At 40.1% G+C, this 27,418-nt stretch overlaps 1 protein-coding gene across 3 annotated transcripts in view; it reads right to left on the bottom strand.

Moving 5' to 3' along the window:
• The window catches only part of LOC121288830 (E3 ubiquitin-protein ligase RING2), a 60,751-nt gene that overhangs the window by 15,126 nt on the left and 18,207 nt on the right, over window positions 1-27,418 (bottom strand). For 2 of the 3 annotated variants that reach the window (XM_041207598.1, XM_041207599.1), the window contains exons 2-4: window positions 8,353-8,441; window positions 1,381-1,541; window positions 80-295 (exon numbers count right to left, since the gene is read on the bottom strand). In XM_041207598.1, the coding sequence (XP_041063532.1) occupies window positions 80-295; window positions 1,381-1,541; window positions 8,353-8,439 (464 nt within the window). In that variant the 5' untranslated portion in view covers window positions 8,440-8,441. Of the gene's footprint in view, window positions 1-79; window positions 296-1,380; window positions 1,542-4,676; window positions 4,876-8,352; window positions 8,442-27,418 lie in introns of those variants that run through there. The other variant, XM_041207600.1, reaches the window with a different exon arrangement.

Raw genomic sequence — 27,418 nt, 5'->3', positions numbered from 1 at the left:
CTTAACATTTCAATGGGGGTAACAATATACATATTATTCAATATGATTTACTCAGTTTGGAGGGCTGAACACTCCTTACCTGTTAAGTGCTTGCATTTTGAGTCCCTCTTCAATGCTGTGGCTCAGGGCCTGTTGGTTATGGTGTTTGCTGATCCGGGCCAGCACCCGTTCTTGGTGTGCCTCATACTCATCTCGACTGGGATATATTTTGCTGATCAGCGCATCAAAGTTTGGATCTGGCCGCAGCGACCTCTTGGAGACCAGTTTCTTTCTACACGTTGGACATTCTTTGTTTCTAATAAGACAAGTTCTTCATTAATTCTGCATCAGAAATTACATTTTAAAAAAGTTATGCAGCTGGACTATCTTCAGGTTAAAGATCTGCAATTGTCAAAAGATATTCTTAAAACACTGGTTAATTTCATGTTTCAAAATAACGCGGTCACATTTTATTTATGGCCAAATGATCTCATCTTTCCGTGCAGAATAAAATTCTAACTTTTTACTGGAACAATTAATATTTCTATGACTCACAAGCTTTCATCGTGTACATTGTAAAGCCTGTCAAATATAAGCATTGTCCCAACCCTGCAAGGAATCAATTCCTCAGGTAAGTTCAACAGGAAAAATTACAGCAAAATTTTTTTAAAATGTTGGGATTCCAAAATCTTACCAAGGAGTCACAGGGCATGGATTTGTGGCCATGATTCCTTACACAGTGAGTTTATGGTTTCAGCTGTGCTGTTGTGGACAGTTACTAAGCAGAAGCCAATTGATTCCCTAAGTGGGCAGTGGGGGGCCCGCCTTTCAATTCTGAGCACTGTCACCTGACTCCAGCTGACTGTTAAGAGCTGACCAAAGAGGAAATGGTGAGAATTAAAAAATAATAAACTAACCCAAAAGTTATGTGAAAAAAAGGAAGCAACAAACTTCCCTACTTGAAATTAGCTGTAAAAAATTCTAAGAACTGAATCCTTTAAAGTGCATTGCCTGCTAGATGTGTGCACTTTTTTTTGGTAAAGCTTAGCACCGATAAATATCTCTTACTATTTTACCGGGAACTATGGCCATTTCACTTTCCTTTTCAAAAAAAACAAGAGTGGTCCATACTCAGGTTGCTCACCCACATTGCTGCTAGGTTGACAGAAAGCTGACTCTGTGATGAGGAAGTGAGAATTTTGCTGTTCTGCACTGGCACATTCAAAGCCGTTTTGTCCAAGTGTAATTATTTGTGAACAAATTGAATATTCCTAGTAGTTCTGGATTTTCATCATTAAGGTACATAGAGCCTGATTTTTCATTATTCTTACACCACACAAGGCAAAGGGTCAAGGGAGGAATCCAGCTTGTTTGTCCTGCAGCCAGTCTGCTATTACATACCCACTCCTGAGGGCAGTAACAATGCAATCAGCGCAGAAGCGATGTAGGCACTCTTTGGTTGTCATAGTGTTCTTCAGCATGTCTAGGCAAATAGGACACATCAGCTCACTGTGCAGACTTCTGGGTGACACTGCAATCTCCATGCCATCTGTGATTGCCTCCTGAAAGTCACAAAGTTCATCATGTAGCAACAACTTGGAAGTAGACGTTATTATTGTACTTGCGTTAACTCCAACCTTATTGCACCCAGGTCACAAAGTTATAGGTCATCTTTATAGATATTGGGCAGAATAAACTGCTTTGGTGACCTGCCTAATTTGCATTTTGAAGTGATTTAAAAAAATATAGGGAGCAGCTTGTTATCAGTCTAAACTCAGCCTCAAATACCTTTCAAATTGCATGATCAATGGGAGAGCATCACCGCTTTTCAGACAGACCAAAAGGTACAATTCCACAGAAAGTAGAGCAGGGTGGGAACAAAGGAGAAAAACAGGCAGAATCTGTCCCACTTCATAGTATGCACTGCTCACAAGTATATGATTGAGACATTCCAGCCGTTCCAGAATTGAGGGAGACATGTTGTGGTTTGGAGCAGAAGTGCGATAGTAAAAAAGGACCCAAAATGTTAATCAAGTTTTTCCTTGGGGAGAGAGAAGAACTTCATACAAATTTTATCCTGGAGATATTGTATAGCAGTTACATTATGATGCAATTAGATGCAATTTGTCATTTGGATATGTGTTTGTAAATTTTAAAAGATTTTCCAAACCCTTTCTCGAAACTGTACCCTTTAAATTGGTAACATTTATTTGTTACCAAATACCACCTCCTCCTCTAGATCCCATGCCCTAAGAGGGCATTGGCGACCATGGACTTCCATTGGACTGGTCCATGATTATACTTGGCTAAGTACTGCAATGGCTTCTCCCTCGCTCTTACCACTTACCATCAGCTGTACTGGAAGGATTTATTCCCTGATAGTCAACCTGTTTGGCCATGTTATGAATGCACCTTCCATGGCCAGTAAGTCTCGGAGTGGGACTTGAACTTGGAGCTTCTGGCCCAGAAGTAGAGATGCTATCACTGCACCACAAGACTCTCCCATCAAATATCTACATAATGTAAATCAAATCAAATTCAAAATAGCCAAGGCATGAATTATAACATTAAAGCTTTACTTTGCAAGAAAATGCCTAATCTGTAAATTACCTGCAAGAAACTGGAGTATGGCAGAATATCTAGACCATTTGGAAGTGAACTGCTAAGCCTACTAGGCAAATTTCTCACTTTAAAAGCAACATCACTGGCCCAGTGAGTAATTTTCAGTTACTTCCGTTCCTGGCAAAATGAGGCACCATCTGCTCTGATATAAAGGTGCCTTGCTGACTGACAGGCAAAGTTCACATTGCAGTCCATGATGCTACCATATTAGGCTTTACAATTACAATGCTGTTTTTGCATTTTGAAAAACATTTCATCAACAGATTATGATTTCATCAGTGCAATCTGTTGTTTTTTAATCTGATAAACTGGATAATTTTTCCCCGATGATGCAGTACAACTCATCATGGGGGTGCTTCAGCCAAGTCTTTGTGTGCGGATGACTGTCATTTAAAAGCATTACCAAAAAAAGAGTTTTGAAACATTAATTAAATATCCTCTTAGTTCCTGGTTTAAAAAGCTTGAGAAAAGTTAAGATTTCTCTGCTGCAAAATTGGACAGTAAACTCCTCCAAGGACTTCATTAATGCTACACGATCACCCCATGATTAAATGGATCTCCATTCAGCACCTACATTCTACAAATTGCTACAGCAGAGCTGAAATAGTCAAGTATGCTAATGTAATTCATAAAATGCTGTGCCATTTTGGTCCATGACTTCCCTCTAAAAAGAGAATGATGGTAATTCCCTTCTATTCTCTATATAGCAAAACCATGAAGCACAAACCACTTCTCTCTTCTATAATATTTGAGTTCTACTTTTACCAGATTATTACACAATACTGGTGAAATAAGAACTTAAAAATCTAGAACAACTCAGGGCCATTCAGTCCCAGTATCTCAATCCATCCACAATCTACGTCTGATGATTCTATCATTAGGTTTCCCCACAAGCCACCAATTGATTCCCTACCTTAAGGAATGCCAATTCCCTTTCCTCATATATCAATCTAGCTCCTCATCTATACCTCTCCTTACATAGGATGCTTGTATCATGTATCTGCTCCGTTTTAGCTTCTTCGATCAAATAAAATCAGTTCCTCTTTGGTGAATCTTGTCACTCTACCTTGTGCTGTTCCTAATGTGTCTCTAACTTTGAAATAGGGTTGACTAAAGCTGCACGCCATAATCCAGAACTGGCTCACTATTGATCCATACAATGTCAGTGTAACTTGATCAGATTTGTAGTCCAATGCCAGATTTCTCCCTGGTGTCCAGTTCACACGATCAATAACTGTCTCACTTTGACTAGATTTTCAAGTACAAATTAATGATTATTCCTAATTCCTTTTCAGCCTCTGCTAATGAGCTACAAAATACAAATAAGGATAACTCTACTTTTTTCTTCAATTAAGAAAGGCACGGGCTGCAAATGATTACATCCGATGGACATCAGTAAGGAGTGAACTCTCAAGCTTAGGATTAAGCAGATTCAGAGAAATCAGTGCTTGGTAGAGTATATATAATGCACTAACATGGACAATATAACATACTTTGTGAATTTCTACATTATGAGGGGCATTATGAAATTGGTTAGAATCCATTAGAAATATTATTCAGTTCATATACTATTTGTAAAATAAAATGTGCCCATTTATCTCACTAAAATACCTATCCTTCTGAAAATACTTTTCAGAAGGTAGCAGAATTGCTTATCCTTTCACCTTTCAGAAGATAGGAGAAGCACAGAGGGTGGTGGGAAGGAGTGAGTATGGTATCCAGTTTACATAATAAGGGTTTTCATTGTTTTGAACACCCCTACGGGCCATATTAGCAAATAATTAACACTGGACAGTAAAGGTAAACTCTGATCCTAGGGGACCAGATGTGAGATTGGCTGGGGAGACTGATATGGAGAGATTACCCAGGACAGACCCTCATATTTGTAGCAATCACCCTCTGTCTTCTGTTGTAAGCCAAGTTTCATTTCATTCAGAGTGTTTAACAATCCCATGAGTGTTAAACTTCTTTTTTAGTCTTTGATAAAGAAAGTAAATTACATTGGAATAGTCCAAACTGCCATGTTAGTCACCTCTTAAAGGTATTCAGTAAGCTTATAAGGTAAGACCACGTACTTATAAAATCATGGTAACTACTCCGTGTTATATCTGTGTTCTTGTATCCCATAGAAAGCCCTGAAGGAATTTTCCCAGTTATAGGTATCAGGCTAACTAGTCTGTAATTGCCAGGTTTTGTACCTGAGCCATTTTTGAATATTAATAACATGTGTGTCGTCCACCAAACTTCAAGCATTACTTCAATATTTGAGGAATTCTGAAAAACATCACCAATTTATTCATTTAATTAATTGAAGATTCTAGAACACATCCCATCTGATCCAGAAGCCTCAAGGATATTTAATGCTTCTGGTTCTGCATGATACCTTCTTTATTAATTTATATCTGCTCTGGATCATGTAGTCCCATTAAATACAATTAGAATTTTACTATAGTCTTCCTCCGTGAAAATAATTGGGAAGAATCCATTCACTATACCTGACATATCCTGATTACCTGCAACAATTTTAACCTATATATATATATCCCTTAATTAGACCCACCTGTTATTTGGCTTTCTTTCTTTAGGTGTTGGCATCCTGTAGCAAGTCATAATTGTTTGCAACTTTTAAATGTGAATGTGATCTTGAAATCCAGTAGTCTAAAGTACCAGTGTAGTAAGTAATATTTTTAACTTGGAAAGGGGATGAGTAGGAACCACAATGCAAAACAGCAGGACTAGCCACAACATACCTTAAAAAGCCCTATTTAGAAATCATGGAGCTTTTCATTGTTGGAAATTTATCCTTCGTATTTATGGATTTAGACATAACTAGGCCTGCCAAATCCATTCCAGTCCCTCTCCTGTGATAGCAGCAATTCTCTGCTTCTTCACTTGCCAGCCCACTCTCAGTGATTTTTGAATTAATTCAGAGCCCTGAGATCACTTTCTGATGATTCTCTTGGGTTAGCAGACCTTTGCCTTCTATCAGACCCTAATAGGAGAGAGGAGTGATAGGGAGATGAGAGCAAGTAGAGGTAAAAGGAGAGAGTGTGAACCAGGAACTGATGAAAAAAAAGGATACACAGAGAAAGCAAGACAAAAGGATTACATGAGAGAGACAGATAAAAGGGAAGTTGACAGAGACAGGGACAAACTGGAAAAATAAGATGACTGCCACAAAAGGGAAAGAAAAAGAGACAAACACTGGAGGGAAGATGAGACAGGCCAAAGAGAAGGGAGATACACAGAGGGGAAGGAGGTGTAAGAAACAGAAAGGAAGAAGAGAGACAAAAGGGAAGGGAGGAAATATGAGGGAGAAAGAAGATAAGCAGCTAAGAAAGATTGCAGGAATGAGGAAAATGAGGTAACAATAAGTTTGGAATGTATTTTTTTCAGGGTTACCAGTATCCGCATGCTTGCTTTAAACACTTTTGGAGGGAACCAGTCATTTAAAAAAGAAAATTTTGGAAATTGCTGAGTTGGATTTTTTTTAAAGCATGTATTTATTTATTGTCAAAGTTGCTGTTACATGAGTGAGTTCTAAGTATATGTGACTTTAAAAATAATTATACTCCAGAACATCAAGAATTAGTTCTAACAAAATTAGAGATGTCCATTCCTATTACATTCTTAATATCGATTGAAAACTTTCTCTGAGCCCCCTTGCTGCCCACTGCAATTTGTGTCTCTGCAAGGAGCAGAAGCAGAACATATGGTTCATTGAGCCTGCTCCGCAATTTAATACAATCATGGCTGAACTTTGGTTTCAATTCCACTTTCCTGCTTGCTCCCCATATCCCTCTATTCCCTGAGAGGCCAAAAATATGTCTCAGCCTTAAATATAATCAACAATAGAGCATCTACAAACTTCTGGGATAGAGAATTCCAAAGATTCAAAGGAAATTTGTTCTCATCTTAGTCCTAAATGATCAACCCCTTATCCTGAGACTGTGCCCCAGTGTTCTAGATTCCGCAGCCAAGGGAAATGACCTCTCAGTGTCTACCCTGTCAAGTCCCTTCAGAATCTTGTATATTTCAATGCGATCATCTCTCATTTTTCTAAACTCCAGAGAACATTAGCCTAATTTACTCAGCCTCTTGTCATAGAACAAACCCTCTCATCCCAAGATCATAGTGAACTTTCGCTATACTGACTCCAATCCTTCCTTAAATATGGACACTAAAACTGCGTACAGTATTCCAGGTATGGTCTCACCAAAACCCTGTACAATTGTGGCAAGACTTCCATATTCTTGTATTCCAATCCCTTTGCAATAAAGGCCAATGTGCCATTTGCCTTCCTAATCACTTGCTGTACCTTCGTGTTAACTTTGTGTTCCTTGTACGAGCATCCTCAAGTCCTTCTGAACATCCACATTTACAAATTTCATGTCTTTTAAAAAATATTCTGCTTTTCTGTTTTTATAATCAAAGTGAGAAACCTCACAATTCCCCACATTATACTCCATCTGCCACTTTGCTGCCCACTTAATTAACCTGTCCCTCTCATTGCATCTCCTCAAAGCTCTTGTTCCCACCTAGCTTTATAGCACCAGAAAACTTAGGTACATTAATTTCTGTCTCTTTGTCTAAGTCATTAATATAGATTGTAAATAGCTGAAAGCCCCATCACTGATCCTTGCCGCGGTCCGCTAATCAGAACCTGTCAACTTGAAAATGCCCCTTTGTCCCTACTCTGTTGACCGATCCTCCATCCACACTAATATATTACCCCCAATTCCAGGAGTCCTTATCTTGCATAATTAAGCTTTTGTGTGGCACCTTATCAGATGCCTTTTGAAAATTCAAATATATGACATCTACTAATTCCCCTTTATCTACCTTCCTAGTTACATCCTCCAATAAAATTGTCAAACAAAATTTCCCTTTCATAAAACCATGTTGACTTCCTCTAAAGATACTATAATTTTTTAAGTGCATTGTTAAGACTTCCTTAAGGATAGATTCCAGGACTTTTCTGACAACTGGATGTCAGACTAACTGACTTGTGGTTCCCCATTTGTTTTCTCCCTCCCTTTTGAAGAACAGTTACATTTGCAAATTTTGAGACATTCATATTAGAGATGCAGGAATTTATAAAGAACAAACTGCATTAATGTGGTGATTTTCACTTCTTCAGAATGTCCTAAAGCACTTCACAATTAATTACTGAAGTGTCCTCACAGCTAAATGAGAAACTGTAGTAGGCAAAACTTTACACAGCAAGATGCCACAAACACCTATAATGTGAGTCACCCAGTTCCTGTTTTTAATAGTGTTGGTTGAGTGAGAAATACTGGCTAGGACACTATCAGAATTTCCTCCTCCTCTTCAAATAGTGCCATGGTTTCTTTTACATTAGCTTAACCAGTAAGATTGAAACTCGGATTCATGTCTGACTGCATGTTGATGCATAAATTTCTAACCAAACCAACTACTGCTGGTGCTTTTGGGTACATAATTTGGAGTAGATTAATTAATATTTAATTAAATTCAATATCTGTTTAAATTTAGTATTTGTTTAACTTTATCCTGTTCACACAAACCTCATTGTGCCAGTTTTCAAAACATGCTGTTAGCTTTAGAAGAAAACAAAGCACTTTTTCTTTCCCCTCTAAGAGATTACTAAAATAGATCCACAGGCTATTACCCTAATTTTTGTATAGATGTAAGTTGTTATAGAAAGGCATAGTCCATTGAGAAGTACAATCAATTTCAGGGTACAAATATAGATGGAATTATTGTATTTACCTGAGGTGTTCTCTGTAACTCATATAAGCTGAGCTCCCATGTTTTGCTAAGAGGCTGGGTTCCATTCGTCTGCACTATTTGTGCCATTGCTGCAAGAAACACATTACATTGAAGAATAAAATTTTCACGTTTCATACAATGTTGCCATCAGGCCAGCTCCCTAAATCCCTCCATTAAACATAATATTTGGATTTATCAGTTTTATCCCCAATAGCACTGATCACCAGAATTTGGGAGTGAGGAACAGACTGGAGCCCACTATAAAACTACAAAACTGTAGGCAGAAGTGGAGTTAAGTCTGTAGGGTGTGGGTTGCAGTTGCCTCATGGAATTAACTACAACTCTAATACTGCCTCAATGCAGGTTCAGTACTGATTCATGTAGTACCAGTAACAAGCAGTGTTTAGTATATCTTGCTGCCCGTCTCTTCTCCCTATATGGCCTATGTAAGCATCTACTAATTGGTAACTAGAGGAAAGATTTGTCTTAAGTTTAAGATCCAGTATATCTTCATGAATCCTGAGATGAAACACTTCTGCCAGTTGTGAAGGAGAAGAGGTGCATTATTTTCTTTAGAAATGATGGGACCATGGGCACTCACTAAAGCAACCCACAAGCCCAAACATCCATTTCTAGCCCTGTCTCACATGGAGTGACCAGTTTAGAAATCAAAGCTATTGACATTGTTTTAAGTGTATGAAGTAACAGACAACGGGAATCGTAATTGTAGTGCTTTGGGGAGTGCATTGGAATCAAATCAAATCAATTTTGCAAATGATCATTTTTTTCCCTCCATGTATTAAAGCACATCCATTGTGTTCCCTAGCAAACCATGGTAAGACAAAAAAAAGGTGGAAGGGTAGCACACTCCATCATCTACCCTTTTTTCCTCTCTTTCCCAGATAGATACTACACATAACCGTCAGCACCTACAACCACTGAGACTGAAGTCCATCATTAAACACAAATTTTGTATATTTTCTTTTGCACTGAAGCAAATGGAGAGCCAATTCTGCAAAACACCACAAAATAGGAACTGTACAATCTACTACTTTGTTCAGTCATGCCAAATATTTGCTCATTGGTAACTGTCAATAAAGCAAATTAACCAGGGTCAACTCCTAGAATTTTCCTAAATTCCACCAGAGACACTGCTTTATAGCATTGCCACTTATATGATGCTGCGTGCTTTCAGGTGTGGATGTCCTTGTGTTATTTTATCATTTCAATGACTTGCAGAATTTAGTTCTTAACAGCTAAAGGAAGAACTGAAGATAGAATAGCAGCCAAGACAAATTTTCACAGTACAATACGTAAAAGTAAAAGCCAAACATCTGCATGTATTAAAAGTGGAAGGCATTGACATAAGGTAGTAATTGTGTTTTAGGTGTGGTGAGGTTATCAGCAATATAATACCATCTTGTATTGATAGTACAATTGAATCGAAGACAAAATGATAATCACCAGATCCAAAATACAATTACCAAATGCCATTTCAAACAGATAAACACAAAAAATGCAGAATGTTCTTCATCGACTAGCGCACCACAGACACACCACAGAGAGACTATTTTCCAGTATAATGCTGGAGGATCATAACGAACCCTGTGGGCGATCAATGCTTTAGCCTTGGTCTGGATGTGGAGAGTTAAAATGGTCTTTAAAGTTTTTTTTAAGGTAAGACGATAAGGAAAAATAAATGTACACTTCTGCTGCTTTTTTTAAATATTCTGAACTTGTTTATTTTCTTTCCTTTGAGAATGATGTGGAGTGCTGGAAGGATTTGCAGGCTGAAGAACAATCTGTTGAACCACATCATGAACACTCCTTCCTTGGCCGAGATTTTCTGGATCATAGGCAGGAGGGTTACAAACTGAGCTACAAGGCCTGCGATATTCTGAGCTGAGCTCTCACAATGTGCACCACTTAACTAATATAATTTATTGAAATAACTGTAATAAAACAATGGCAAAGAATCACAGACATCTCCAGCACAGAAAAAAGACCATCTGACCCATTTTGTCTGTGTTGGCTCCTTGCTAGAGCAATCCAAAACTAATACTGCCTCACAGCGATGGATCTTCCTCAGTATCAAATCTTTATCTCATGCTCCCTTAAAGAATCTAATGGTTTCTGCTTTAATAATTCCCTATCATTAAACAATCCATGCTCCAATAACCTGCTGCGTGAATAAATATCTTCTACCTTCTTTTATTGCTCTCTTAATGCCAATTTTAAAGTAATAGCCTCCGCCCAGAGAGAGGAAATAGTCTTTTCCTATTCATGCCATCAAAATCCTTCAAAATTTTTAAAACACATTTTCCTTTTCTGCTCCAGTGGGAAATAGTTAGAGTAGATCACTCTTTCTTCATTAGTTTCCCATATCTGGTATCACCCTAGTGAATCTATGCTATATGCTCTCTACTGCTTTAATGTCCTTTCTATAATGGGTTGATCAAAATTGCATGCTTACTTAAGCCAGTGTTTTGGAGCTCTGTATCACTACTTCTATTCTCTTGTACTCTTATGTCCCTATTTACAAAGCCACAAGGCTATAGGTATATTTTTCTTGGCTCTCACTTCGCTTTTGTAAAAAATTATGTATTTAAATCCCTAGGACCCTGATTATTCACACCTTTCAATGTCCTTCCCGTGGGTCTATATTCCCATTCTTTGTTTCTTCTCAAAATGTAATACCTCGTGCTAAATTGAATCTGCCACTTGTCTGGACTTTACATTTACACATCTATGTTTTATCCACTCATCCTGTTGCAAAATTCCCTTTTTTCACCTTCTTTTATCATCAAAGAAAGACTGTGCTCCATCTGCCCAAGTTCAACCCATCGCTGTTTACAGAGAATAAAAGTAGACCCAGCACCGATATCTGAGATACACCATTTCCAACCCTTCTAGAATCTGAACAACAGCCATTTATTCCAGTACTTTTTGCTATCTGTCAACCAACTTTCTATCCATCCTGCTATATTTCCTCATACCAAGGATCTGAACTTTTCTAATAAACCTCTTGGAGATAGCTTATCGAATGCTTTCTGAAAATCCACATTGTATCTACAGCATTCCCTTTATTAACCAGCCGCTTCATCACAAAAAATTAAGTGCATCAAATATTCAAAAGCAAATACAGAATAATTGGTCATGCTAGTAGTCCTTAAGTTTTGAATGGTTCTTCTACCATTCCTGAAAAACAGCATAAGCCAATTGCTGATATGGTTATAAATCATCTCCCAGATGATAATGTGACAGTTGTTATGTGTCAGCTTGGCTCAGCTCTAGCACAATCACCTCTAAATCAGGTGGTTGTGGGTTTAAGCCCACTAGGGTACACAATTTAAGTTGATGCTTCAGTGCAGCATTGAAGGAGTGCTATATTTTAAGATAAGATATTAAACCAAAGCTCAGCCTGCCCCTTCAGGTAAATATAAAGATTCATGGCGTAGCTGGTATCATATCTGACACAAAGGAACATGGCTTTGCTTGTTCTAATCATTACAGCCCCAGGACACCAATGGCAGCTCTTTTAGGAAAGTGTTCTCGGCCTATTGACCATGATTGACCAGGGGCAGCGCATTCAGCTCCATTCGTAATTCATTATCGGAGGAGTTAAGGCTTACAACATGGTGATATTCAGAATCTGCCCTGCTTGTGTAGCTAGCTAACATGGCTGATCCAGTTCAGCTTTCAGTTAATGGTGATGGCGGTGACTCAATAATGATGGTCCTGCTAAGGTCAGGAGGTGTAGATTGAAATTCCTCTTGTTGCCAGCCACTGGAGGATTCTTCAAGGCTGTGATAAGATCTGGAGTTAATTGCTTCTGGCAGAGAACTGACAGGGCATGGGGGAGAGAAGTATTAGTGAGTCACTATTTCTCGATGGCACTTTTGAGGTCACTTTCCATCACTTTACAGAAGAGGCCGATAGGTCTGGCCATTTACTGCCCTCTTTTTTTTTTTGATGGCTAGGACTTGCTAGAGAAATCTATATTGTCAGCTAAATATCCTATCATGATTAAACTGGAATAGCTTGGCTGGGATTGGCTAGCATTTTTGGCTGAAGATGCTAGAAAGCATTTCAGGACTAGTTCCTCTATTCGCTGATGGGCTCCTTCCATGGTTCAGATTGGAGATATTAATTTTGTTCTTTTTCCTGTAGGCTTTCCTGTTTATAAAGCTGTTAGGTATGTTCGTAGGTACCTAGATGGCCATGTGGTGCAGTCAATTACAACCTGGAATTTGGGGAAGCCGCCTATTGCAGTGAAATCCATGGTTGTCTGCACTTTTGAGGCTACATTTGTGGGAAGCTGATGAAGTCAGCGCCCCTTGTGAAGCGGGCATGTGATGGAATGGATGTAGTGGTGAGCGGCCAACCGAAAGATGCTACATAGGTCAGCAGTAAAGTCCTGAAATGATCCCCTGGTAAAGAAATTGAGAGTCAGTCACCTTCATTGCTACCAGAAGAACCACTTATTAATAGGCCCCAAGTGAGAGGTAGTCATTAAGGAGGGCACAGATATCCATTACTGGGCAGTTGCAGTCTCCTCCTTTACCTGCACTTGGACGCGTCCAGGAGGCAAGCCGTCGCTGTAGACCCAGTGCTCAGAGTATTCTCAGGTCCTCCTCCTTGACTTTGCCGCCTGAGGTTCGCCCTTTCATTGACCGGGACCCTTCCCTATGCCACACGATGCTGCTACTTTGCTGCCTCAATTGCGTTCAGGTGCAAGACAGCTGGACTCGTTTCCAGTGGCCTTCCTTCCTTTCTTGGGAGAGTATTTCTGAATCCTGACCTAATACTTGATGCCATGTTAGTGGCAAATTTTTCCTCAGCCTGAGCTGCCATGGATGTAATGCCCTGCCCCTTTCCCCTCAACTCCCTTGTGCAGCTCCATCACCTTCCCTGGGGCTTTCTTGCTCATTTTACTGCAAAGCTATGCTTACTTGAAAATTTTCCAAAACTATTTCACCCTTGCAAAAATAGCTTCCTGTGCTGTTCGCAACTGGACTCTGCTGCCGCGGTTTAGGAGACTTTCTAAAACTCCTTCACCTTCTTGAAAATGCTGGAAGTTCAGTTTCAGCATCAAGTACAATGGCGCCGCTGGTGCCTTTAATCACAACTTGTGGGTTCCCGATCCACCTCCTTTCCAGTGCCCCTGAAAATGGTTGGTGCAAGAAACAGAGGCTGGACTTCCTAAACCATGCTCCGGCTGCCATTTTTTCTCCCACCCGACTCCATGCGGCCAAATCAGCACTTAGATTTTTGTTTTTTTTTCCCCTTTCCCTTTTTTCCTTCCCTGCAGAAGTTCAGGATGTTTAACTATCTCATTCAATCAAAGACTTGGATTGAAAATGTATTCTAGATAACTTGTTTTATTTATTTGCATTCGACATCTTCCTCCAGGAGAGCGGTGGTTACTCCTCTGTCCATTGTAGATTAATGTTGATGCAGTCTGCCTCTAACCATGCACATAAATTAACTTCTAGACAAGTCAAGCCAGGAACAAAATAGTGAATTTAAAAACAGATCTTAGAAAAAGTTTAAAGAACAATAAACTTTCGAATGATCTTTCCGGATAATCTGAAACAAAGGCAACATTTCAAACTGAAATTTTACACATGACTTCTTTGGTCAGGGAGTAGCAATCTGTAAAATTTTATGAATTGCGGAAGCAAAATTAGTTAATGCAGCATTTATTCAACAAAAATTGGAAAATACCACCAGAACTAATGTATGGATAAACCTCTTGTTTAATTGAACAGCTTTTATTTTGGTCAAGCTCCAAGCTTTACTGACCTCAGAAAACAGTCTCATGACCATTCCTCATAGCATTTCTTAATTTGGCCTTACTTCCCACAATTTACTGACATTGCATGTTCGGCTTTACTTGTCCCTTAATAGAATATATCTCTACTTACTGCTCCTTGAGGTACTCCAGAAACGGCTGCGCATTTTGTATTTTCTTTTAAAAGCATTACAATAAACCCAGCACTCATTCAAATTTGGCAAGAATTTAAAATCTAGTGTGCCTATTAATTTTTAAATAATTATACAGTACTAATCTACCCACGTATCAAAAACACTCATGTATTAACAGGAAGTTGAAACACTTTCTCACAGGCCACAATTCTTCTGTGTTATCTTCTGGTAGCTTGTTGCTTTTACAAGGATACCCACACCAAAAATTAATATCCATATCTTTACAACGGTGAGTGTTAACTATATAAAACGGAGGTTGGTAGTCTAGAACTTGCATATAAAACAGTCAGAGAGCAATATGAGCCAAGCATTCAATACACACTACAAGATGTAACTCAATCTCTTACTCAGCAAAGTGAGTTGCAAGGTTAATATCTCTTCTTAAATAGCTTATCATGGTCCTTTATCATGTTGTACCCTCACCATTCCCATAAGTCTGTCTGTATCATTTCAGTCCATTATTTTTTACTGCCCACTGCACTGAGGCCAAAGTCACCAGTGATATCTTCTGCAAGTACAAAAGTAGCTAATATCCCCCTTTGCTCTTCTTGATTGTTCTGTAGTATTGAACATGGTTGATCCTCCTCCACCGCTGGCAGTCCCATTCCTACTTAGCTCAACATAGCCTGAATATCTCCAGCAATGACTTCTCAGCAGTCACCTTACCATTTCTCCAAAGTGTTGTTTTTGGCTCCCTTCACCCATCTACTCCTTTGGCGACATCATCTAAGACACTGTGTGTTTCCGCATGTCAGTTGACAACAGCCAACTCTCCAGCAGTTCCTTTAACCCCATGACCACCTCCATAATGTCAATAGGCAAATTGAAATCAAAGTCATGGATGAGTCATACAATTTCCTTCACTTGAATGTCAGGAAGTCTGAAGCCATTCAGTTCAGCAACCACCAAAAGCCCTGGACCCATCTCATTGACCCAAGGCCACAGTACAAGATTGGAAGAAACCTTGTGGAAATTCCAGATGCTAGTTTCAATTTGCAATCCATCCAGCATCAGCTCACAATTGGATTATGAAGGTGAGGAAGACTGTTCGATATCCAGGCCAGAGTATTCACTACCCAGGGATGCTATTGCAAGTGAACATATGTGAAGGTCAGGTGATTTTGGGGTTGGGCTCACTTGTGATTGAACAAGCCACAGAGCTCACTGTCTAGTATTACACATGAACAATGATCATTGTGGTTGAAGTACTAAAGGCCACAGTAGGCCAACTACAGACATCACCTTTAAGAGGAGAGAGGGGAGAATGAAGGGGGAAAATCTGTCACATTTTTGAACATAAAACTTTCCTTCTGTAATATGTGCACTTCAAAGATATTCCTTTGATAACCTGAGATTTGTAAGTAGTACACACCAATTGTTATAATTGAATACAATCATAAAGGATCTATTTCATTAACGTCTCTGGGTAGCACAGGCCTTCCAACAACACCAAAAAGGGCATTCCAAGGGCCAGTTTGGCATTTTCCTTCAACAAGCACAAGTTCAACCAAACTACTGGGAGAGATAAACAGCACTAGGAGAGAGAATAGTAAGTTAACGGTGGAGTCAGAGTAAGTGAGAAATTCATGAAGTCTAAATCAGGGTTACATGTGAATGCACGGAGTATAGTAAATAAGATTGGGGAATTAGAAGTTTGGATTGCCATGTGGAAATATGATGTTGTGGCGATAACGGAAACCTGGTTCAAGGAAGGGCAAGATTGGGTGTTAAATATTCCTGGGTACAAGGTGTTCAGAAAAGATAGGAAAGGAAGAAAAGGAGGAGGGGTAGCAATATTGGTTAAGGAGGGCATTGCAGTGCTGGAGAAAGAGGATGTCCCAGAGGGTTCAAGGACAGAATAATTTGGTTCAGGCTAAGGAACAAACAGGATGCGATTACATTGCTCGGTGTAGTATGTAGACCACTGACTAGTGGGAAGGATGTAGAGGAACAAATCTGCAGGGAAATTACAGAGAGATGCAAAATTATACAGTAGTTATAATGGGGGACTTTAATTACCAGAATGTAGACTGGAATAATGGTAGTGTAAAGGGAGGAGAGGGGCAAGAGTTCCTAGACTGTGTTCAGGAGAATTGTCTATAGCAGTATTTGTCCAATCCAACAAGAAAGGATGCACTGTTGGATCTGGTTCTTGGAAATGAGGTGGGCCAAGTAGATCAAGTGTCAATGGGGGAACATTTAGGAGACAATGATCATTGTATCGTAAGGTTTAGCACGATGGTAGGAAAGGACTATGTGCGACCCAGAGGAAGAATAATTAACTGGGGGAGAATGACTTCAAATGGGGCAAGAGCAGAGCTGGGCTGAATAGACTGGAACCAATGGTTGGTGGGAAAAACTATAGCTGAACATTGGGCTACTTTCAAAGAAGAAATGGTTTGGGCACAGTCAAGGTATATTCTCTCAAAAGGGAAAGGTAGGGCAAACAAATCCAGAGCTCTCTGGATAAAAAAGGAGATAGAAATCAAGATAAAGAAGAAAAAGTGTGCTTATGACAGGTATCAGGTAGAAAATACAGTTGAGAACCAAGTGGAATTCAAAAGGTTCAGAAGGGAGGTGAAAAAGCAAACAAGAGAAGCAAAGAGGGGTTATGAGAAAAGACTGGCAGCCAACAAAAAGGGGAATCCCAAAGTCTTCTATCGCCACATAAATAGTAAGAGGGTAGTAAAAGGTGGAGTATGGCTGATCAGGAACCAAAAAGAGGATCTACACATGGAGGCAGGAGGTATGGCTGAGGTGTTAAATGAATGCTTTGCATTTATCTTTACCGAGGCTACGGTGACAGAGGAGGAAACAATGTCACTGGAAGGGTTCAAAATTGATGAGGAGGAAGTGTTGGATAAACTCTCTGTGCTTAAAGTAATCAAGGCACCAGATGAGATGCATCTAAGAGTATTGAAAGAAGAAAGAGTGGAAATTGCAGGGGCACTGGCCATAATCTCTCAGGTCTTCCCTAGACTCAGGAGAGGTGCCAGAGGATCAGAGAATTGCAAACATTATGGGCTTGTTCAAAAAAAGTTTTAAGGATAAGTCCAGTAATTATAGACCAGTAAATCTAACTTCAGTGGTGGGGAAGCTTCTAGAAACAATTATTCAGAATAGGATTAGCAGTCACATGAAAAAATGTGGGTTGAATAGGAAGACCCAGCATGGATTCCTAAAGGGGAAATCATGTTTAACTAGCTTGATGGAATTTTTTGAAAAGGCAACAGAGAAGGTAGATAAGAGTAATGTTGTTGATGTAGTGTACATGGACTTTCAACAGGCATTTGATACAGTGCCACACAACAGACTTGTGAGAAAGGTTACAGCCCATGGGATAAAAGGAACAGTACCAATGTGGATTCAAAATTGGCTGAGTAATAGGAAACAGAGGGTAATGGTCAAAAGATATTTTTCAGGCTGGAGGAAGGTTTGTAGTGGAGTTCCGCAGGAATTGGTATTGGGAACCTTGCCTTTCGTGATATATATTAATGATCTAGATCTTGGTATGCAGGGGACAATTTCAAAATTTGTAGATGATACAAAACTTGGAAGCATTGTAAACTGTGAAGAGGACAATGTAGAACTTCAAAGGGACATAGACAAGTTGGTGGAGTGGGCAGTTGGTGGCAGTTGGAGTTCAATGCGGAGAAGTGTGAGGTGATGCATTTTGGTGGGAAGGACATGGAGAGACAATATAAAATAAGGCGTACAATTCTTAAGGGAGTACAGGAGCAGAGGGACCTGGGTGTATATGTGCATAGATTATTGAAAGTGACAGGACAGGTGGAGAGAGCAGTTAATAAAACATATGGCATCCTGGGCTTTATTAATAGGGGCATAGAGTACAAGAGCAAGGAGGTCATGCTGAGCTTATATAAGACACTAGTCAGACCTCAGCTGGAGTATTGTACAATTCTGGGCACCACACTATAGGAAGGATGTGAACACATTGGAGAGAGTGCAGAAGACGTTTACAAGAATGGTTCCAGGGATGATAAGCCTCAGTTACAAAGAGAGATTGGAGAGGTTGGGACTGTTCTCCTTGTAGAGAAGCAGGCTAAGAGGAGATTTGATAGAAGTTTTCAAAATCATAAGGGAGCTGGATAAAATAGACAGGGAGAAACTGTTCCTGCTCGCAAAAGGATGGAGAACGAGAGGGCACAGATTTAAAGTGACTTACAAAAGAAGCAAATGTGATGTGAGAAAAAACTTTTTCACATAGCAAGTGGTTTGAGTCTGGAATGCACTGCCTGGAAGTGTGGTGGAGGCAGGTACAATCAAGGCATTCAATAGGACATTAGATGATTATTTGAATAGAAAGAATGTGCAAGGGTACAGGAAAAACACAGGAGAAGTGGGGGTACTAAGTCATAATGCTCAGTTGGAGAGCCAGCGGAGACATGATGGGCCGAATGGCCCCCTTCTACACCGTAACAATTCCGTGAGTCTGTGAAGTGGAAGCACACAAGTTTGGGAAATCATTCTGGTTTGTTCTATTTAAGTTCTTCCAAAGCTAGGCCAAGAGAAGTTTGGTATTTGGCATCAGTTGCGAGACTGTCTTGAGTAACTGCCAAATGACAAGTCAATTTTAAAAATTAACATTTAAGTTCAGAAAGAGACCAGTCTGGATCATGCTTAAATTTCTAATATTGGAAAAAAGCCAAAATTAAACAACTTTTCTAAAATTAAAAACAGCATCATCTGTTGAGCAGAACCGTATGCCCATATTCAAATAAGAGGGAAGGTTTAGGAGAAGTCGTACAGGCTGCTTTCGCTTGAAGTTATATTGGTTTGGGTGATTGGAACTCAAATTTCCCCTAGTTTCAAAATTATGTGATTTAGTTGTATAACTAACTGTTCCTTACTTAGAGTGTTCTTAAAATGGCATTGCTGTCAATTTGATAGATACAGTACAGCTGAAACATGAAGGATGTTAAGATGTTCACGGTGATTTGTACAGGCCATCAACACTGAAAACCTACTGGATGGGTGGGCTGTGGGGCCAACTGTCAGACTCCTAACTTGGGATCCACCAAGCAAAACTTCCACTGTAGAAAGGTTTTATTGTTCAAAGGCAAGAGCATTGAATCATTTATGCCACAGAATTACCACTGTTGGCAAAACTCTTAAGCAAGCAACGCTTCCTTAAAAATGACCTGATCGCTGATGCTCACTTTGAGTTCTGCTAGGGCCACTCAGCTCTTGACCTCATTACAGCCTTGGTTCAAATATGGGGAAAAGAGCTGAACTTCCCAGGTGGGGTGAGAGTGACTGCCCTTGACATCAAGACAAGGCAAGGCAACATTTGACCGAATGTGACATCAAGGAGCCCTAGCAAAAACAGGAATCAATGGGAATCAGGGGGAAAACTATCCACTGGTTGGAGTCTTACCTAGCATGAAGGAAGATGGTTGTGGTTGTTGGAGGTCAATCACCTCAGTTCCAGGACATCAATGCAGGAGTTCCTCAGGGCAGTGTCTTCAGACAAACCATCTTCAGCTGCTTCATCAATGACCTTCACTCCATCATAAGGTCAGAAGTAGGGATATTCCCTTATGACTGCAAAATGTTCAGAACATTCATGATTCCTCAAATACTGAAGCAGTTCATGTCCAAATGCAGCAAGACCTGGACAATATCCAGGTTTGGGTTGACAAGTGACAAGTAACATTCACGGCACACAAGTGTCAGGCTATGACCATCTCCAACAAAAGAGAATCCAACCATCGTCCCTTGACATTCAATCACATTACCATCACTCAATCAACATCCTGGGGATTAATATTGACCAGAAACTGAACTGGACTAGCCATATAAATACTGTGGCTCCAAGAGCAGGTCAGAGGTTAGGAATCCTGCAGCAAGTAACTCACCTCCCGACTCCCCAAAGCCTGTCCGCCATCTACAAGGCACAAGTCAGGAGTGCGATGGAATACTCCCCGCTTGCCTGGATAAGCACAACTCCAACACCAGTCAAGAAGTTTGACACCATCCAGTACAAAGCAGCCCACTTGCACCCCACCCACAAACATTCACTCCCTCCACTACCAACGCACAGTGGCAGCAGTGTGTACCATCTACAAGATGCACTGCAGGAACTCACCAAGGCTCCTTAGGCAGCACCTTCCAAACCCATGACCACAACCATGTAGAAGGATAGGGCAACAGATGGGAACACCACCACCTGGAAGTTCCCTTCCAAGCCACTCACCATCCTGACTTGGAAATGTTTTGCTGTTCCTTCACTGTCATTGAGTCAAAATCTTGGAACTCCCTCATAACAGCACTGTGGGTGTACCTACCCCATATGGACTGCAGCAGTTCAATAAGGCAGCTCATCATCACCTTCTCATGGGCAATTAGGGATGGGCAATAAATGCTGGCCTAGCCAGCGGCGCCCACATCCCATGAATGAATAAAAAACTATGCGATACATTAAATCTTCCAAGTCAGATCCATGTGCAGGGCAATAAAGATTCTTCATAAATCAACAAATAAGTCTGAAACAATTGAACTATTTGAGTTTAAAAAAGGTCTTGCTGGAAAAACTCTTTAAAGTATTATTCCCCTAGTTTTGTTTTAATTAAATGCTAAAGAGGAAATGATTCGTTCTAAAATTTGGGGACAATTCCTTTTTTTTGTTAAAAGAAAGGCACTGGAAATTAATTCCCTGTTATTAATCTTCATTTAACGCTTTGTGTCTTCCTACTCTGGTCAGTCATTCACTTTTATTTCCTGAACATGCTTGCTGGTCTTTATCTTTTGTTTTCCCTTTGTATTATTTTCTATGATGCTCTGTCACACTCTCGAACTCTCTCACTCTTCCATCAGATTTATTCTTTTGCACTGCTTCTTTTCACTGCTTCTTTTCATTTCTCATGACTTATTTTTCCATTTTGGATAAAGAATAGTTCTGATGCATGTCGATGATTTGTATTGTGTTGTAGCTGCTTTAGACAAAGATTTATCAGCAGGCCAAAACCAAATCAAACATGAATATGGGTCTGCTTCTATTTTTAATATCAGTGACACCATTAAACTCTTTAAAATTACAAAATAGGTACTAATTACCATCAGTGAAGAATATGAGCCTTGGCTGGCCAGATCATTGATGTAAACGTAGATTGGGTGACCGCTTTGCGGAACACCTTCGGTCTGTCCGCAAGCATGACCTGGACCTTCCTGCTGCTTGCCATTTCAACACACCACCCTGCTCTCATGCCCACATGTCCGTCCTTGGCCTGCTGCAATGTTCCAGTGAAGCTCAATGCAAACTGGATGAACAGCACTTCATCTTCCGATTAGGCACTTTTCAGCCTTCCGGACTTAACAATGAGTTCTTTTTTTTAAATATATGTATATTTTTCTTTTCCCACCTATTTCCATGATTTTTAAATCCATTCATTGTTTTATCTCCATCTTTTAGCCCATTTCAATCCCTTCCCCCTACCCCACCCCCACTAGGGCTGTCACTTCCTCGTCCTGTTTTCTACCCTTAATGTCACCATTAGCACATTCTACACCTAATAACACCACCATCAACACCCCTTTGACCTTTTGTCTATGACATCTTGGCAATCTTCTTTGCATCCACCTATCACTGGCCCTCTATCCAGCGCTACCTGTCACAACCCCCCTCAACCAGCTAGTATTTAATTTCATTTCTATCTTCCCTTAGTTCTGATGAAGAGTCATACAGAACATACCTTAAGTACGTTCCTCTCCACAGATGCTGTCAGACCTGCTGAGTTTTTCCAGCTATTTTTGTTTTTGCTTCAGATTTCCAGCATCCATAGTATTTTGCTTTTATCTTTTGATCATTGATGTGGGTTGGCAATGGCAATGGAGTGGCGGGGGGGTGGGGGGGTTGGGGGTAAGGGAAATGTACAGGTTACTAGAAAGAGCTGGGAAAGGGGTTCGAGATTCATGGAACTGGAAACAGTGGCAATGAATAATTAATACCCAGAGTTTTTTTAAAATTCATATGGCTGCAGAAGCAGTAATAGTTTGATGTCAAGGTTAACAATCCATTCAACAGCTTCAGCTGACACAGTGTGAATGGTTGTGATTCCACCAGGAATGGATCTCTCAGGGCAGCAGTTCTGTATGTTGGAGATGGTCTGACTTGGATGGCCACAGACACATGTTTGAGCTGTTCCTCATGTTCTACTTGTGGCGCAAATGGCCACATCTTCCCTAGCCTGCCCTCAAGCAGTTGAGATTTTCCATGAAAGGTTGAAACTTGGGACTTCAGCACTCGGGTAAGTTACATGGTTGCGGTTGGTGATGTTTACAGTCAGTCAATCAGATGTGCCATCGGGAAGGTTGGCTGATGTTCGTTTGTAGGGCGTGGAGTGTGAGAGGGAGGGAAACAGAAACCTTCACGTAGACCTCCAGTTAATGCAAGTTTTCCAAACCGAAAACCTGCAAATTAATGCCGTAAGGTACTAAACCCCGGCCACCAGGCTCCCAGTCCAAGCAGTTAAAACCCACTGGAAAATACCCTGAATGAAAACATATTAAAGACTTGAAATTTTGCAGGATCATGTGATGACTCAGGGGTCATCATATACTCAGAAGTATATTGTGGGGCAGTACTTTTGATGGAATTAATCTTGAGAAAAGGTGACAAAGTCTGACAGTAAAGAATAAAACATTTTTTTTGCCAAGCTGTCATGATGCATTTGCCCATCATAGAAGAGTTTTTCTCATTTTCTTTTTATTTATATTGTGCCATTCATTGCAGCCCACTGAGACTATCACGTTGTATGGATGTGTATTCCCCACACCCCTTTCTTCCTGTCCCATGTGTTACAATGTTATGTGGTTTGGAAGAGGGAGTAAATAATAAGTGTCTATACTTTTGAAGCTACCCTGCTTATAATGAAGGGTGATATCTACATCATTCAATTCCATTTTAAAGTAACTATGTATTTGCAAAGTCAGTGCTCATACTTTACCCCATTAGTTAAGGAAGTTTAAAGTGAGTCAGCCATCATTCATCACAACTAGTGGTTAAGTGTATATTTTCTTAGGTTAAAAAAAAACCACTGCCACTCTAAACCTCCTTTGCAGCAATGGTGTCCGGAGAGGTGATACAACGATCATGCATATTAATTTAATGTAATTTATGTATTAAGCACAGAAACACATGAATAAGTAACAAGTAACAACTTACCAAACATGCATCAAATGCAGAGCTTGGCTATTACAGGATGTTGTGACACGTCAAATCACTTATACAACCGCTGGCGCCAAAATTCTTTGGCTTTAATGTAGTTCTGAGGGTGGAAGTCAAACCCTAAGAGACCCAGTAGAGGTGGATTTCTGGCAGGGACTGAGAATGCTGGGTCTTCGCTCAAAATCCTATCCGTAGCCATTTTGCATATTAGCCTGGGTGGGTGTAACTTTTGTCCACCCCATAAATGGCCCCTGATGTCAGAAAGAGTGGAGCAGCAGAACTGGTGAACCCAAGGATCCAAGTTTGAACCTCTCAACAGAACACCAACAAAAAAAAAAAGCAGCTACTTGGGCAGCAGGCTAAAATTGTAGAGGTGGACTAAAGAGCATCTTACCTGTGCCATAATACCCACTGTCTCAAAATGCCATTTAAATAAGGTGACCTGGCCAATAACTCCAGATATTGTAGAGGTCAGAAGCAAGTGCAGTAATAACTGACCAAACTTGCTTCTTGACGAACATGCAATAATTGCGCCAAACTGAAAATAGAGGTCATGACCAGCAGCATTATTTGGGAAAGTTCCCTTATTTTAAAACTACTCATTTTAAAATGAAAACACCATTATTAGAATGTGCTCAAAATGGGCAATAGCTGTACTGACTGAAGTCACATCTTTTTGACAATATGCATCTACTCTGGGGCAGCAGTACTGCTTCATTTGGATAGCATCTTTCATGCCTGTAATTTATTCAAACTGCTTCACAGCCAATTAAATATTTTAGGGAGGAACATTGACCAGGCTACTAGAGAAACTCTGGCAGCATCTGTGGAGAGTGAAACTGCGTTAACATTTCGAATCCGTATGACTCTTCTTCAGAGCTCTGAAGAGTCATACGGACTCGAAATATTAACTCGGTTTCGCTCTCCACAGATGCTGCTAGATCTGCTGAGTCTTTCCAGCATTTTCTGTTTTTATTTCAGATTTCCAGCAGCTACAGTATTTTGTTTTTGAGCTAGAGAAACTCCCTGTTCTTTGAATAGTCCCATGGGGCCTTTGATATCTTACTGAGCTTTCAGACAGGTCCTTGGTCTAACAACTAATCCAAAAATACAGCATTCCATCAGCATGGCACTGAAATGTCAACCTAAATTGTGTTAAAGTTTGTAGTGACCTAGCCAATGACTCCAGATATTGTAGAGCTCAGAAGCATGTGCAGTAATAACTGATCAAACTTGCTTCTTGACACACAGGCAATAATTGCACCGAGTTGAAAATAGAGGTTGTGACCAGCAGCGTTAAGCTTAAGCTTCACTTCAAATTGTGTGCTTCCATGGGGAGCCAAGCTGATGCTTAAGGGAGTTTGTAAGAATCAGTTTAAAGTTTTATATTACCACAATCATTAGTTTGGGAGACCACATTTAAATAATGAGTTCCTGGGAAAATGTTCAAATATTTGGATTCCAAAGAAAAGGATAGCTTCTGTTTGTCTCTGTGAATCTTCAGGTGCTGCTGGGTCACCTCTCTCAAAACCAGAAGGTTAGGTAAGAACTTGTTGTGATATTGTATGCATGCCAGTGGAGGCAATGACATGTAGCTTTAAGAAGCTGCATAGTGACATCACTATAACATTACCGTGTGTAAGGCTGGAGGGTAACAGGTACAGCCTCCATGTTAGATGTTCACTGTTACCTCTAATCTCTACTGCAGATGTTCATTACTGTGTAATACTCTGTATCAGTAAGACTTTATGTATACCTTTTGAGTCAGGCATATAGTCAAGTAAATCAGCCTAAGTAACTGTTAGGACCCAGGTTAGATCAAGGCCTGTGCAGAGCTGCTAGTAATTAACTTCATGAAATTGCGTTTAACCAGAACCCTCGTCAGTCTCAATATCTTGCTTAGCATAAATAACGCAGAGACAGATCCCTCGAGGTCTACATCGAGGCCCTCACCCTATGTGGTGGCAGCAGATCGTTAAGAGACCACAACTAGTTTTCAGCTTTCCCCCAACACCCTCAGGCTCATAATAGCAGTAGCAACCCCTGTTCCCATTCAATTATTCCCTTCCTCTTTTGAGGGTCATGAGCATAGACATTGTTCATATAGGAAATTACGTTTGAATTCATTCTCAGGATTCTGTGGACTTCATGGAAAGTCCGGCTTTTATTGATCATGATCATGACCTTAAGGTGATGGTGAGCTGTTTACTTGAACTGCTGCAGTCAATTGTAACGAAGATGCTCCCACAATTCTAGGTAGGGAAGGAGTTCAGTAGGGATTCCCATTATGATTGAAGGAATATCAATGATGCGTGACTTGAAGGGGAATTGCAGTGGCATTCACAAGCAACTGATGCCCTTATTGTCTTAGTTGGAGGAGGTCAGAATTGCGCCATATAAATCTTGGCATGCTGCTGCAATGCATCCTGTAGATCAATGGTTCCCAATCAGTGTTCTGTGGCACACTGGTGTGCCATGAATGTTGCTCAAGCATGCCGTGAAATCAGAGGCTAAACCAGAGAACCCCAAAACTCTTGCCCTTCATCACCACTTTAATAACTTTTTTAACTCTTGCTTTCTATCACTGCTTTTATGACTCTAAATACTAGCTCACTCTCACCTCTTTTATGGCCTTAAACTATTGCTCTCTGTCATGGTTTTTAATTGCCCCAATGGAAATGTTTTCACCCCCTTTCGGACCAAATTGCATGCACTCCTGCTGCCCCTCTCCTCCAAGTTCAACAATATGAAGATCAACTGTCAGGAAGGTTCTCAAAATCAGGATGTTGGGCAAGGCTAAATTCAACACGGTATGTGTTAAAAAAAAATGTCGGGGCCTTGTTAGCAATTCCACTTTTTCTTCCTACAAGTCTTCTTTTGATGGGTTTTCTTCTTTGTAGTGCTGACTTTAGTCTGAGCCTTCTTTTCAATTTCCTTACTGGCCAGACTAGGCTCGGGTATAAAAGCTCAACTTGAGTAAACTCAGTGGTTGAGTCTTCCAGCATTCCCTCATCTGTTAGCTCCTTTGAAAACTCAGGGGTCTATATTTTTAAAGCTTCTTGGCTTTCACATAGCTGATTCTCCAGCTCTTCCATTTCTTTTATATTTGTCAGTTGTTTCCTGGAGAGTTAAGCATTGTTGTGTTTTCTCGGCTAATTTATTTTTCATCTCGGCCAGAGATATGCTGAATTCTTTCTTTCAGACCTTTTTGGTGGTACAAATTGGGATCCAAGAGAATCTTGCGAAAGTGAAAGTCCTTCAGCAGGTTCTCTTTTTCTTTTTGGAGGTTACTGACTTCAACTTGAACTCTGCCCTGAAGTGTCACCTCTACAAGTTCCTTTTGTTGTGACTTTACATACTCCTTTTTCCAAACAGTAACATTTCCTACTTCTGATTGGGATCTCAGGAGTGTCTCAAGAATAATCTCTTAACCAATTTCTTCCGAGGAGACTCAGTCCTCTGTCTGCTATCACTATTAGGGGTAGGTTAACAGACTGATTTCCATATTGTACTGGAACCTTGTATATACCTCTTACTCCTATGTCCTCACCAGTATAACGTCTTTAATTTAGCATCTGAATTTTCCAGAATTAATAAGTGGTCTCCTCCATTCAGATATTTGAATGTATGTTCCCCTATAACTGTAGTGGATGCCCCTGTATCCACCTCCATTCGGGTTCGACTTCCACCGTCCTGTAGATTGGTTCTGTTTTACCCATTTTTAAGTTGTTTAATGAATAAATATCTGACTCTGTTTCTTCTGGCTCCTCTATTATGTGGATTTCACAATTTCTAACTTTTTGCTTAAAGTTTTATCTTAACCTGTCTTTACAATATCGCATAATGTACCCATTACAATGGCAGTAGAAACACAATTCTTTTATATTGTTG

This window comes from Carcharodon carcharias, chromosome 16, assembly GCF_017639515.1.
Source record: "Carcharodon carcharias isolate sCarCar2 chromosome 16, sCarCar2.pri, whole genome shotgun sequence".
In the NCBI taxonomy this organism is placed as follows: domain Eukaryota; kingdom Metazoa; phylum Chordata; class Chondrichthyes; order Lamniformes; family Lamnidae; genus Carcharodon; species Carcharodon carcharias.
Note: the sequence above shows the minus strand (reverse complement) of the source record. Positions and strands in the feature narration are given on the sequence as shown.